Source organism: Falco peregrinus, chromosome W (genome assembly GCF_023634155.1).
Source record: "Falco peregrinus isolate bFalPer1 chromosome W, bFalPer1.pri, whole genome shotgun sequence".
In the NCBI taxonomy this organism is placed as follows: Eukaryota; Metazoa; Chordata; class Aves; order Falconiformes; family Falconidae; genus Falco; species Falco peregrinus.
In genome coordinates, this window is record NC_073743.1 from 17,778,826 (window position 1) to 17,794,195 (window position 15,370).

At 44.9% G+C, this 15,370-nt stretch overlaps 1 protein-coding gene across 4 annotated transcripts in view; it reads left to right on the forward strand.

Annotated features, from left to right (window-relative positions):
• The window catches only part of LOC101920929 (SET-binding protein), a 271,629-nt gene that overhangs the window by 106,321 nt on the left and 149,938 nt on the right, over positions 1-15,370 (forward strand). For 3 of the 4 annotated variants that reach the window (XM_055792952.1, XM_055792956.1, XM_055792953.1), the window contains one exon: positions 14,354-14,425. The exons of the other annotated variant lie outside the window; for it this stretch is intronic. In XM_055792952.1, the coding sequence (XP_055648927.1) occupies positions 14,354-14,425 (72 nt within the window). The remainder of the gene's footprint in view (positions 1-14,353; positions 14,426-15,370) is intronic. 4 annotated transcript variants of the gene reach the window in all.

Below are 15,370 nucleotides of genomic sequence, written 5' to 3' on the forward strand. Positions count from 1 at the left end.
CAGGAGGTAAATCCTGCTTTTCCTCCCAAATCTGGAGCTTGCATGAGAATAAAATAACCAGAGAGCAACTTTCTTTAATGTGAGGAAAGGCAGAAAGTAAAAAGGCAGCTTGACTGCTCCTGACATAGAGCCTTTATCAGCTCCATAAATAAAAGGCATATGCATGTAATGGCTGAATGCATCTCAGATTGCAATACCAATGTTTTAAAAGCTTGCTGATGGAGCATCTGCTTATTTCATTACTCCTCCAATGTCTTTGCAGGTAAGTCATGCATTATACAGTACCATCTCTAGCAATGCATGACCAGAGGGGACAGTCTGTAAAAATTCTGAATGGTCCATCACTTTCCCTTACCTTCCAGGAGAGAGAAACATAAGGAATGATGTATTCAGTTAATAGGCAGAATTTGTGAAATCAAAACCTATTTGCAGTGAACTAGGATTTGCATTTTTTTAAAAGAAAGGAGAATGACTATCTCGTTACTATGTGAGCTGCCTGCATGCACAGCAGAGCAAAGAGCGTTTTCAGTAAACTCTTGCTCAGAAAACATACTGAGGGGCTCAGTATTAGTCAGGTGAAAAGAGAAGCGTCATGCTTTACTGGAAAACAGATACGGTGGTGAGTTACAAGAGTTTAGGGTGAGACCTGACATTGTAAGAACATTCTGAGGTGCCCAAGGTACAAATCCAGCCTGGCCCTGACCTCAGACTAACCTGTCCTGTGCTATCACCAGTGGTGTGGCAGAAGGGATTCACAGTAGTCCCACTGAATTAATGTTTCCCTTTAGGAGCAGCATTTGGTCCAGAGCTTGTAAAATACAACTCCTGGGAGAAGAGCAAAACTCCTCAGATAAGTTTTTCAGCTGGCAAGTTCATATTAACCTCGTGCCGTGTCCCACTGCCATACATCGTAAATGCTTCTTTTGGTTGTTAACTAAAAATGCTGGATCTCGATGCCTTGGGTTTTTTTAAGCAGGGTTTATACTTAGCAAGAGCTGGTTTTCTCATGCATGAGTGCCCAGTCACCTGCTTGCCATTGCTGGGGCTCAGCGTCCATAATTCACCATCCTCAAGCACCCAGACATGCAGACCTGAGGATGTCCATCAGCCTTCCTTGCAATTTTCCTCCCTTCCCTGGCCATGTGCTTTTGAGCCAATCTTCTGTAGAAACATGAGTCTGCTGTGTTTCTTTTGGTACCTACTGGATTGTTTATAGAATAAGACCGAATCCAAAATCTGTTTTGTCACTGAAGAAAGGGGCCTGAAGAGAGGATCTGTAGTACTGTGTAGCACTGCGGTAAGATGTACTGACCAATCTACATGTATATTTATATCTGTTGTAGGTCTTTTTTTGGCCAGAGACAGTTAAAAGCTATTAGCCATCAAGATGCTTATGTGAAATGAGTTTCTGAGCCTCTGTCCAGTTGTTCAGAACCTCACCCAGTTGTTCATGCACACACACACAAAAAATTAAAACTGCTTCTGGATCCAGTAGATTTAACAGGGATTAACATGATAAAGAGAGCTATGGAAGTGGCTTTCAGTTCTGGAGTACACAAGGAGGTAGGCAGCAAGAGAGTTTTAGCTTTTTAGGCTTTCCTAATTAGCATCCATAGCTGAGGAAATACCATAAAACATTTTCCACAAGTATTCATTAGCTGTTGGGGTTTTATAAGCTTGGTTAGACTTTGTACACTTTCTCCCACCATCCTGTTATGTTTGCTCTTGACAAATATTCCAGCAAACATGTTTGTGAGCGGGAGTGTTTGTGGAGGCTGCAAATACTGGAGAATATTCCTGAATAGTGCCTTTAATATTCCCACTGGAAACCTGCTTCTAGGGATTGTAATGTCTCTCTGTTCAGGAGACAAATATCGCCATGTCATGCAGATGTTTAACAGCTCATGAATTAGGAAGATATCAAGAAGAGTTTTTAGAGAAGAATTTCAAACATGTATTTTTAGGCAAAGAGCAATCTGCTAATAGTTCACAAATCAACATGCTGAATATGTCAAACGCCTGCCTCTTCTGTCATGCCCCGATTCTGAGATTTAAGGTCATCAACAAATTTCAAAAGCAAACCCAAATATTTTATTTGCTATTCTCCTCAATTTCAATCTGTGGAAGAAAAGAGGTGATCAAAAAAAAAACAAAACCCCAAACAAAAACCCTGGTCTGTTTAGAATAGCTTCCATAACATTGTTTCTTATTGACTGATCTCTAAATAAGAGACTCTTGCTCTTGATTCCCGCTTAGATGAATGATTTCTAAGGCTTTTCTTTCTGTCACAGCAATTAATTGGTTGATGTTTGTATTAAGCTTTCCTAAGTGCGCTATTAAATGGGCAAAATTTCCAACAATAAACAGGCTGGCTGGCTCAGTGATAAACTGAAAAGAGGGGGAGGTGTGTATTTTTAGACAGAAGTATCATCATGGAAATTGTCCGATTGCATGAATTTGGAGAAGGGCTATGTGGAAAAATGCTTCAAATAGGTACCAGACATTAGCTGCTCTTAAATCAATGAGAAAGTGCTTTGGAAACAAAAAATACTCCTCTCATCAATGCCTATCTTGTCCTAAGGTTCATCTAGAATCTAAGCATTCCTGACAGTGTTGGAAGCAAAACCTTTAGGCTTTTCTTTAAAAATCCTTGAAGTTTCTCTTGTCATCATGACTTGCAAGCAGGCTTGAATGTTTTACCTTCCCCCTACATGAGAAAAATATATGGGCAATTAGAAAAGGAAAGGAATGCTCCCGGATATTTGTACTGCTTTGTCCAGGGTTAGTGTTACTATTAAAAACTGAGGAAGAACAACAGAATTCCCATTTTTCTCTCCTGTTTGCCATGTCAGAGGATCATATTTGTGAGTGGTTGTTTCAGCTGAGAATGGATGGCATGTTCATGGTGCTTCTCTCCCAGCAAGTGGGACTTTAAGTTCTCTCTACGGGTAGAGGTTCAACCCTCTGTGCTTTCAGCCTGCCAGACATCAGGGCACACTGGCAGTTCCAAAAGATAATTATAAGTTTCCAAAGCTGCCAGGCATGTCACCGCATCCCTTGAAAGCTTTGTGTTATTGAGCTGAAGGTGAGGTTCAGGGTCTAGAGTGGTTTCTCAGCTCTGCCACTGGCTGGCTCCAACCCTGAACCACTTCTCTGATCTGTGCAAATGAGATAGTAGTATCTTTCTCACAGGGGGTGTTAAGAAGCTTAATTCATTAGTGTTTACAAAGTGTTTTCTAGATCCTCAGATGGAAGGCTCTATAAACACAAAGTATTGCTAATTGCCAGCTTACACTGAATTGCAAAGTGAAAATAAGGATGGCTGTAGGAAAGAGATGGTGAATTTTCTGATGAGCTGCGTCAGTCTAGTGCAGGGGTCCTCAAACTACGGCCCGCGGGCTGGATACAGCCCCCCAGGGTCCTCAATCCGGCCCCTGGTATTTACAGACACACACACACCCACCCTGCCGGGGTTTGGGGGGGGGGGAAACCAAGCAGCCACAGATGACTTCCTGCCCCTTCATCCGCATGCCAGCCCCCTGTTTAAAAAGTTTGAGGACCCCTGCTCTAGTGGCTTCAGGTTGAACAGTTTAACATTTGAGTCCTCATTCCCATCGTCTTAAAAATCTCCATTCATTTCTATTAGTGTAATATTTGACCTCCAGTTTACTTTGGGGAAAATCAAGGCACATCTGAGTCTGCGAGTGGGGCCTTATGTACTAAAGAATAAATCAGGCTTAATTCAAGTGATCACTCCTGAATGTATACCATGAGGTTATGTTGCTTTAAATGGAAAAAAAATCTGATTTACAGAATATGATTTCACTGGTGCTATTTGATTTACACCAAAATATATTAGACAAACAGTCTTGCATATCTTTAAGGCCAAGAGCACAACATGGTACTAATGTTCAGAGCATTTCAAAGTATATGGGTGAGGGGTTTTTTATTTGCATGGTTTAGTTTCATGGGTTTTGTTGTCTTCATTCAGCCCTTGCAGGAAAAAAAAAGACTGGTTTATTCAGTCCTTTCCACTTTCTGAATTTCCTGCAATACCACAGCAATGTCGTGCTTGAGTTCCAAGTTAACTTTTTGTTGGCCTTTTCGAAGGTATCTGGAATCAGAATAAATTGGGTAATTTGTGTTGTTTGTAGTTGTAAGTTGTGTTATTTATATGCATTTTTCTGCAAAGCCTGATTCTTTAGGACCAAGGTCTGTAATAGTTTTCTTCAAAAATTAATCATAGAAATGGAAAGAAACTTGGTGCTTTTTCACTCTTTAAAATACATTTTTTTTTCCTTTTTTTTTTTTTTTCCTTCACAAACCACACTGTTAAAACAGTAGTGGATAGCCATTTCCCACTTGGCTTCCAAAGGGTGAAATCCTCATCTGGTATAAATTGGTGTAGTCCTATTCAAATCAGAGCAACTACATTAATTCACTCCAGCTGAGGCTCCACCAATTAAAACGCCAGCAAGGAGAGCGAGTTTTGCACAGGATGGATTTTCAGGCTGGATGGAAGGTTCTGCTGTGTAACTTAGTTATGTGCCTAGGCTCAGGGCTGTGGGAAACTGTCTATTTGACATCTGCAGCATACGCAGCAAATGCTTTGGCAGTTCGAGTTAATGCCTTTTGAATTCACAGGTTGTTTACTTTCAGCTTGAATGTGGATTTGCTTTCAGCCTCAATGGGAAATCTAACATAAGAAGTAATAGGACCAGCCATCTGTCCAAAAGGGTATGAGAATTCCTGGGTTTGAACCAGTAACGGAGATCAGGGACAAGTTCATCCCCTGTGTAATCTCTGGCAAATTATTGTCATGCTCCTTGGATTTCCGACCTGGGATCCAGTCCCTCTGGTGTAGTGTGAGCGAGCATAGCCTTAGGAGATGAGACCTGTAAAATGAACGTGGTCAACATCTCTTTCCAATGGTTGCTTCTACAAACAAGCGTTGTTCCATCTTTCTTCCTCTGCCCTAATTTACAGCCCATTTTGGCATATAAACTGTGCACCTGTGAAGCGGTCTGCTCCATCATCACCAGAGCCTGGATCTCAGGGGAGCAGTAAACAGCACGAGTGGATGGGAACCCCCATCTCTCGCCAACATTTCCTGCAAGTAAATATCAACCCATGTGTTAGTCATAGGCAAGAGAATAATGTAATAACTAGATTGATTGGGTCACTTTTTCAAAAAAAGCTCAGGGCCAGATTTCTCAACTGTTCAGCACTCTTGAAATGGTCCAGATTTTTTACTTTCTTTCAAGCCAAAAGTTAAACCCTCCCCTCCCACCCACTATCTAAACTAAGAAGCTGCACAAAAGCCAAGTTTTGACAAAAATTATCAGCGCCCTGCAGCATTTAGCAGGACACAATGAACAGATTTTGAAAAGAGCACAGCATGTGATGGGTAATGGACCTGCTCCCAATTCACACATGTGGACATGGATGGAGACTTGGGCCTCCTGTACCTGTCTTGGTCACCCACAAGAAGTGTCATCAGCTTCAGTGAGAAAATACTTAGACCGTATGTACTGTGCTGCCTAGAAGGCTGTGTCCTTGGTGGGGAATCCCCTGTAGTATAAACTCTTGGTCACACCTTTTCCACTGACTTTGTCCATAATTTCTGTCAACTTGGATTGAGTTATCCTGCGCTGTACCAGCTGCAGGCCTGAGTCTTGGTCTCCAAACCACTTGGCTGAGCTGAAGATCATTGCTTGAATAATTAATAAATAGGAAAGGCGGGAAAAAAGACTATAAGAAATCATTTAGGAAGAACATCATCTAGTCTTTAACAGCAAAACATTCATTCTTTACAACACACAGACTGAATGAATGTGCTTTTAACCTGCCCGAGGTGAATAGTCCAGGGACATAGGATATGTAGCAACATCCTTGCAAGCACACTGGCCTGATTCTGATCTGCCTTACACACTGAGCAACATTACTTGAGATGTCCTAATGTAAATCCAGCCAGAGATCAAAACCAGCCCTGCAACAGGCCTATTTGTCCAGAGGACATAAGGAAAACATACTGCTTTCATCCCAACAGCGTCATCCCCAGGCTATTTTACCTCAATTACCCTTTGATTTAAGAAAACTGGAGGGCACTGGATCATGTTCAAACTGTTTTCTTTCTTCCTTCTCTCTCAAATTAGGGCTACTGCAGATCTGATGAGTTTCAAGATTGGGTGGGGAAACAAGAGACTCTTCAAAGTCTTTATTTTGTTTATTGATTCAATAGTATTTACTGACTAATAACCACCGAAGGCTAACGGGCTCATTTGAACTGGGAATGCTGTGATCTGGCATGTTATCTACGGAAAGAATAGCCCAGTTTACAGATAAGTAGTCTGCTTAAGGTGGGAGAAATCAAGGCTCGTATTCCTCTCTTAGGGAAACTATCTTGCTTTTCTGCCAATTTTCAGGGAGCCTTCTTTTCTTTTTCAAGTTTTCCATAGAATCACAGCAGCATTTTTCCCCATTTCCCTTGTATGTGTGCAGTCATAAGAATCAGGATGGCTTGAAACTAAATAAACACAGTCCAACCTTCAAGTCAAAGACTTTGCAGTTTTAGGTTTTGCTTGGAACTAGAAGCAGAAGAGCCAAAAAAATGCATAAAAGAAAAAGAAGAAAAAAAGCTGGTTTTGTGGTGGTTTTGGCATGGGCGACTGCTCTGAGAGATATTGGAAATCATGCAAGGGTCTGGTCTTAAGACATTTCCAGCCCTGCTCTGAAGACTGAGGGCTTTAGATAAGCATCTGCATGTGGGGATCTTTATCCAAAACAAACCACCCAATCTTGTGTAGTTCACCTGTCACTAATAGTGATTTTCCTGTGCATCTCTCCCTGTGCACTTGCACACACACACAAGTTCTTCAAGGCATCCTAAAAGCTTTTCCTTGCCCGTAATGTTTTAATTGCCTCTTGAGCAAGATTTTCTCCTTGGTGAAGAAAAGGAAGAACATGATGAAGTGCCCTGTGCTGCCCAGAGGATTTCCTCTCAACCTCACCACACACGTCGGCATCGCTTTCCTCCCCCTTCTCCTTTGACACATCTTCTGTGCATTTTGCACAGTTGTTTTCTTTCTTTTCCAGCCTGGAAAAAAACAACAGCCCTCCCCTCCCCTCCCTCCCTGGCAGCATGGGTGACAGAGACGGAGAAATCAGCACAGTGTCAGCAAGAGTTTAGCCCCGCAGCTGGGACCTGAACTTTCAGCAGTGGAGCACAGTGCTGGGTCACTGCACTAAAGCAAGCCAGATTGATACAAAGTGCTTGCTCACCCTGGGAAGAGAAGCATCAGAAGACAGTTGGTAAAAATCTTTAGGCATTGTCTGTTGTGAGCTTACAACAGCGAAGGCAGAGGTTTTTTTCCTGGGAAAGATCATCTCAGAGTGTATATTTACTGTTGTAACCCCCAAAACAACACAGTGAGGGGCAGTGGGGGGATGTAGCATAGGGGCAGGGTAGATTTAAAAGTTGTTGAAGCTGGAGATAGAGCGTGTGGACTCAATGTGCTACATACTGTGTGAAGTTTTCAGCTCTGAAGACCTGAACGATTATGTCTGCCAAGAGTTAATGTGCTTAGAAAGAGGATGCTAAAATATTGTTTCCCACTTCAGTTTGCGACTGAGAACTTGTTACTTGTCTGTAATATCTTTTATTTATAGCTCCTTTTGACTCAAAGGATCTGAAAGTGCCTCTATCTGGGAGTCACTTCAATGATACCTCCAGGCAGGAATGCTTCTCAGCAGGAGCCTCCAGCTGAGGTTTCAGGATCTGCTTTGCCATGGACACGTGTGAGGGACCCAGTCTGTCCTGCCAAATGCCAGCACTTGGTAGTAAAGGCTGGAGGGAAGGGCACAAAGCCATCCTAAGCCTGAGGAATAGCAAAGAGAGAAAACAGACATGTAAACTGTCTGGGAGAGAGGATTCGGAATGACACCGGCTGACTTTGGAAGCAGATGTTGGGAGGAACCTTTGCCAGTGCTGGATGACATCCTTATGCAAAGGGCCTGGGACAGTGAAACCACAACGTAGAAGAGAGCATTTGGCGGTCCTACCTGGACATTGGTCCATGCAGCCCATCCAGCCCCAGCTGTGCTGTGGTGGCCTGGAGATATCTCCAATGTGGACCTTGTGCAGGGGGCACATCCCAGTGTCAGAGGTGCCACATCCCTTAATGAGTGCAGTCACAGCAGAGCACCTGCTTAAGGCCACTTCATCGGCTGCCCATCAGCTGCTCCACACATAGCAGCTGGTGGTGGCCGAAGGACTGGCTCCTCCATGTGGCTCCTGGCAGCTACAGGGTGTCATCCAGCCCTCCGCTTTCCTCCTGCATTATACGTGCAGGCCAGGGAAGCAAAAGTCAGACAAACTGATGGGTTTACGATTCCAGCCTGACAATTTCTGCTTCATCCACAGCCAGGCGAGATTTTGCCAAGATACATATTAGGCAGCTGCTCAGGACACTGCTGTTTTGTCTGTACCACCCCGAGCATGCTGGCTGGCTGGTTGTCTCCCAGTCTGTCTCTGTGACCCTGCTTTCGAGCCGGTTGCTCTGCTATTCCCCGAGGTGGCCGGAGCATGTTCAGTGAGCCCCAGCCTTTTCCTGGCACTTTTGCTGAGCCTCCTGAGCAACTTGCTGCAGGGAGCAGAGGCACCAGCCCTGAGACACAGGCAGCACCCATCTGCTTCACCGCCCTCTAACTCTCGTGGCTTCCAGGGAAGCCTGATGTGTCTCAGAGGACAAAGCAGTGCAACCAGGCTCATAAAAAGCCTCCGGGACATCAGTGGCCACTTATGGGGCCATACCCTGCTCTGGGTCTCCAGCCTGGCTTGCAGCTTAACGCGCTCATCCCACCATGCTAAAATCCCTGGTGCATCTTCTCCCCTCCACGTCCCTCCCCAGTGATCCCCAGCATCAGCATTATTATTATTATTATTATCCAAATCTCTTTCCTCCAGGAACCAGACCAGGTGGCTTTGACACCACTTTATCTCCATCATGTGTATGTCAGTGTTTCAAACTCTGGTTGAATTGCAGTCACATCACTGGCTGAAAGTTGGCGCTCTCAGCTCCTTTCCATGGAGAACACATATTTTGCACCAACCTTTCTCTACCTCACAATCAAACCTCTCTCATTCCTCTTGCATGGCAGGGCCTGGGGCTTGCACACCTTGGCATGCACAAGGGTTGTGTTGCCTGATTTTAGGGCATCTCTCATTCTTTCCTTCTTCCTCAGAGAAGAGCATACATATGTTGTGTGTTCAAATGGAGTTCTTTTCCCCCTTCTTGGTCCTTTGAGTATTACATCATATTTCATTCCCTTTGGTGCTCTTTCCACATGTGCTGCTTTGGATTTGTGGGGGGAGTGGGGGGGAGTCCCTCTATGGACAAGCTAAGAGGGAAAAAGAAGGAAAAAACCCCAAAACTAAAAAAGAAAAAAAGGGGGCAATAAATATTTGGGAGGAGGGCGTTTAAGAGGAAAGAAAAACAAACCAAAGCAGGTGCCAGGCTGGAACCAGCAGCTGGTTGCCAGCACAGCAGGCTGAGAAGTTGTTGGTGGAAGCGCTCAGTGCCACATTTGTGTTGCTTAAAAAAATACATCCTCCCTCCCTCGTTATTCTGCCTCTGTTTTTTTCTCCCAGCCCCACAAACAGGAGGAGGAATTCAGTTGCCAAATGCAAACTTGCAGGAAGTTTGTATTTACAGCAATGCCAAGGGATGCAAACAGAGTGCGTCCTGCCCCATGACACATGTGTGTGCACACGCATGTGTGCCTGTGCGCACAGTAGCTCACCTGCGCTTGGGGCAGCTGGGGGCTGGATGGGACCTGCCAGACGTGTTGTGGGTGCAGTGGCTCTCCGCTCCGAGGAGATGCCAGTGCATTGGCAACCATGGCACAGGTTTTTTTTGCCAGTGTGAGGGAAGGAGGTGGGAGGGCTGGAGATGGAGGGGAAAGGGGGGGGTTGGAAGGTTGTAATGCTTGGCTGGAAAAATTTAGAGGAGTACAAAGGAGAGAGCAATGAAAAGGGGTGGTGGGAGAGCTGGGGGGGTGGGGGGGAAGGAGGCTATGAACTGGCTGCTGTGGAAGTGGGAAGAGATTTATGTTTGCTGAGTGGTTTGGTTGGGAGTGGGCTGGGAGGGTGCCAGGTGCCACAGGCAGGGTGGAGGGTGCTGCGGGGAAGCTAACGGCTCCAGCAGCAAAGTGACAGGGCTTTATTTCTTCCTTTCTTTCCTCCTCCCTCCACTGGGCACTCGGAGGAGAAGGCAAGACAAAAAGCTGAACCAGTGCCAAGAAGGAGCTGCTGCGACTCGAAAATGGCACTCTGCGCCGCACTAATATTTCGAAGCTGGGCTGCGCTGGAGAGCAGAGAAACGTGCCGGGAATGCGAATGGCTGGGGCCGCTGGCCGGGCTCAAGGGTGTTCTCCCTCCTCCCTGCTTCCCTTTCCCCTTTTAAATGTGATCCTTTACTCCCTCATCTACCCCCCGTGATATTTAGGGGTTCTGGGAGAGAGAGGGGACCCTTGCTGGCGACTCAGGGTGGAGAGGGGGAGGAAGGGGGACAGCATCGTGTACCCCGGAGCTGGTGCAGCGTGGCAAGCGTCTGGCAGAAATGCTGTTTGTAGCCAGTTCCCAGCCCATGTGTGTCTGTTATGATGCTCGCTGGAAAGGATTATAAGCGGAGAAGGGGTGAGTGTGCTCATCCCCTCCTGCCATCTCCATATCAGAGAGGGATTTTGTATTTTTTTAATTTTTCCTAGGGAGGAAGAGAAGACCTGATTCCCAGGGAGTTTTCTGATTGTTTTCCTGTTGCCACTCCTTCCCCTCCTCCTTGCTGTCCTCCTCCTCCTCTCTCCGTACCCATAAGGCTGCACTCGTGGCTCTGTATCCTGATGCAAGGTTACTTGTAGGACACATGAATCTCTGCAAGGTGCAGCATAGCCTGTGTCGGTGTTCGCCTCTCATTTGCTGGGAGACAGGCAACTTCCAAGCAGCTCCACAGCTCAGCTGGGCGCCTGGTTAATGCAGTGTCAGTGCTTCAGCTGCAAAAGCCCCTTCCTGCAAAGCCTGCCTGAATAAAAAAAAAAAGACCCCAAAATCATATAGGGCTGAAACTTCAACAGCAGTTCATAAGTTTGATTAAATTGCAAGGGATGGGCTGGAGTTTTGCTGTGATTTTTGTCTGAAAGGAGAGGTTTTTCCCTGTTTTGGTCCCCTCTTCCCTCCATTCACAGGCTAGGAAAAAGTACATGAAAGTGCCTTTTTTTTTTTTTAATGGGGTGTTGATATTTTTTAAAGATTTTTTAAATTATTATCAGCACAAGCATTCTTGTAGTAGTTCAATAGCTGAAGCTGAATGCAAAGATCTTCCCCCCACCGTGCACACGCTCCGTTCTGGTTCATTCTAGCATTTGCATCTGGAGTTTTAGGTTGGCATTACAGAAACTGGAGATGGGCACAAGAGAAAACTCCTGCCATTGGGTTTGAAAATGGGTCCAGATCCTGTTTTGTCAGCAGTTTTGGCACTCATGCAGCCAGCAGGTCAAGTTCAAGGAGACCTTTCTAAAGCACGGGCAGAGGCTCGTTAACTTGCTGCATCTCAGAAGCTTGCGGGTTGTTGGGTTGTTAGCTTGGCCCAGTTTGTAGTCCCAGGTGTGGGGTGATCCCTGTGACCTCTCTCTCACCTGAAAACCATGCTCTAGTATATATCCAAACCACTTCAAAACTCACTTTTGATTTCAGACACGTAGACCTGGTTTTGGAGCACCTATTTCTGCCCAAGCAGTGCCTTTTGGAAATACTGTGATAAACAGTGAGGAATTCAGGGAGACTTAAAGGTGTTATCCAGCCTGCTCTCCTCACCCTCTTCTTCTCACAGCTCCTCACAGATCAATGGTCTTTCCCCTGGAGGATCAAAAGCTCAGTCCCAAATTAACGTTGCTAGGAGGTGCACTCATTTCTGAGGTGAGACTAGCAGGTTTTGTATGGAGTAGGATGTCTGCAGCAACTGATCCCTTGCTCTTTCTCAGCTCTCGGCTGTGCCTTGTACCATGTAGTTGCCACAGCTCAACTTGGGCTTGCACAGAGAAGATGCTGTTGTCTCTTCTTGCTCTTTTTAATTTGTTGCAAAAGAGGGGTGTGTAGCGCTTGGCCCAGGAAACCTTGGAGAGGGTGAAGAAACCATGGCAAATGTCAACTTTTAACTTAGAGTAATCAGTGTGCCATCGTACCTTCCACCCCATACTACCTGTTCTCTGTGAATAAAGTACATCCATAAAAATATGTGGTTTTGTATGCACACATGTGCTTGCTGTTTGCTTTTCAGTTGCCTCCTTGGACTTAATGAGATAAGTTGTGTATTTAAGCTACCATCCTCTCCAAGGACACATACCATGCAGACCTTGCCTCAGTTTCCCAGAAGTTCTTGCAGATACTTTTGGCTGCAGCTGCACCTCTTTCTCTGGGCACAAACTCCTCTTTTTAACCTGAGATCCCTGACCATGGGATTCCAACCTACAAAAGCATATGCCAGGAGTGGGGATTAAAGCCCACATCAAAGTGAGCAGAGGAGACCCTGGTAGCTGTCCTAACCCACTGTGCACCTGCGCAGAGGACGGTTCAGGCTTTTAGATGTGGAGCCAGCTTGTGTTTACCACCGATTTAAACCTCTTAATACTTCAGTTACCAAATAACAATTCCCAACAGATTTATAGAGACTATCCTAAAGATATGGGCAAAAATTAATGTGGACTAACAGCATCCACGTGCGCAAAATAGAAATGTGTGGTGACTGTTATTCAGGAAGGTAAACTGAGGACAGCATATGAGGAGACCTTCCTAAACTTTGATATTTCAGGATGTAGACCTTTTTCATTTCCTTGATATCTTGACAATGCTCTGGAGTGTTGCAGCACTCTCCAAATTAGCCAGCTGCAACAAGGTCTTTTACCATCACATACCAACACACTCTTTGTGCCAGTCCCTCTGCTGCCTTCTCCTAGTCTCTCCTCATCCAGGCAGCCCACAGCTGTATATTATCAATGATAATTAACCCAGCTTCATTCCTCTACAATGGACCTTGTCTATCTTGGGACAAAAATGTTACTCTTGTATTTTCCAGGTGGTCCAAGTAAGCCATCTGGATATGTATCTGGCCATACTTCCCAAGGAGCATTGCAAGGCATTGACAAGGCAGCTGAATGCCTTTGTTTTTATTTCCACCTGTATCAAAGAGGTGTCTTTGGATATATTTCCCTGAAACATGATGTCTCACGAGTCTCAAGTTGCTTCCTTCAAATCCTTCATCCTTTTAACACTTTATAATGAGAAATGTTGTCTGCTTGGGGTTGTTATGAGATGACTTGTGTCTCGAAGTGTTAATCCAGAGGACTCTTCCAAGGCTATCTTCCACACCTTCCCCACTTCAGGTCTTTTATTTTTTTGGACCGGTAACCTCACATTTCTGTAATCTAAATGTGCAACTACTTTGCAATCACAGTCCAGTAGCTGGGTTAATCTCAGACCCCTGGAGTGGCAGATGGCTGATTTGTTGCTGATTCCAGCTACAGAGAATTGTGCCACCTATTATCTTTGCACAGACTGCCTCTTAAAAGGATGCCTTGGGCAAAATCAGTGAAAAGCAAAGCAAACACTCTCTGATCTGCATCACCACAGGTGAAAATGTAAAATATTTCACCTTTATGTGAAGGGATGGAGAGGTGGACAAAGAGGGGAGAGAGACGGGAGGGGAAGAAGAGGAGAGGAAGATCTCATTTTCATACCCGAAGTGCAGAAGCACAGGGCAGAGCAGGCTTGCTGCAGTCACGACGCTGAATCACAAGCACTTGCCCTGTTCTAAATGGTTTTGCAGTGTGGTAGTCCTTGGCTTCAGCTCCCTGATTTAACTCTTCAACAAAGCAGGCGGGTTAGCACCCCGTGACACCTTGCTGCTCTTCCTAAGCCTTTCTGATGTGGGTTGTCATAGGAATCCATGGCACCGCTCCCTGCCATCACACCTTGTTGAAAGCCCCGCAGCTGCCAGGGAAAGCCGTGATGGCCTCATGATGCCGATGTATTTACCAGGGCTACATGGGAGGAGAAATGTAAGCATCTGTGTGGGTTAAGGAGAAGCTTGGGGGACCCTCCAAAACTGAGCGGGGCCTAGGGTGAACCCCAGAACTGAATGCTCAGAGGGGCCTGGCTGGCAGGTGGTGGTGGGCACGCAGAAAGATGTTAAGGAAATGGAGAAAAGTAGAGCAAAACTTTGGATGCTTGTGACCATTTTCTGCACAGTCATTCCCACAATCAAGGTTTTCTTTTTTCTCTTTGCTCTGGGAAATGCCACAGAGTCAGATGAAGAATTTGGGAAGAGAGTGTGGGTTCCCTGTGCAGAGTCCAGTGACGAAATCTGTGAACAAGGTAAGAACAAAGGGTTATGGCTGTGAAGGGTTTTGTTTATTCCTTTTTCCTTTCCAAACCCATTCTTGCAGTGTTAGACATGAGATTTAGGATGTGTGTAGCACAAAACTGATATTCCAAGTGCTAAACAAAAAGATCTAAAAAGATCAAGTTAAATAGGGCTTCTTTTTAATGCATGCCATGATGATGGCTTGGGTTTGAGAACAGTTTATATTGTATCAAAATGATCTATGTGTGAATAATTGTTATCAACCTCCTGACATCAGGACCTAAATAGGAAGCAAGAGCCTTAAATAGGCCATTTGCGTAGTTAGCTTCCATGTCTCCTTGCACAATTTATTTGCTTAATTCCATTGAGATATAATGAGACTGAAACTCCTAGAACTGCCTTTGACTCTGAGGCTCTGTTCTTCATCTCCTCTGCAGTTATAGCCCACTATTAAGAAGATAATATCTATTTCCCTGTGTTCAGAAAGAAAAAGCTACTGTACTGCTACCCTCATTCCAGTTTGCCCAAGTTTCTCTATTTCTGAGTTTCCAATGGAAATAGAATAAGAAATGCCAAAACAACTTGCAGCCTAAGAAAAATGTAATGCTGTCAGAGAGAGCACAAATAAAGTTAGGGCAGGATGATCTTGAAGGAATTCTTACCTACCATATCTACCTTAAAACCCTGTTGGAAAGCTAATGTGATATTTCAGTCAATATATAGATGCAATTTGAGGAACTCAGTGTACAGATGCAATTTGAAGAGCTCTGTGTTGATTCTGGATTTCTTCCCACTAGGATATGAGGAAGGGGGAAAGGTTGGGACAAGGCTGCCTGAGTTTTGTCTTAGTTTTGAACATTTAGCTCAGTCTGGACCAACATGCCCTATGGGTGTCTCTGTTCATATTACATTGCAGAGCGTACATTCTCTAAGTAGGGTTTCAAAAGATACCTTTG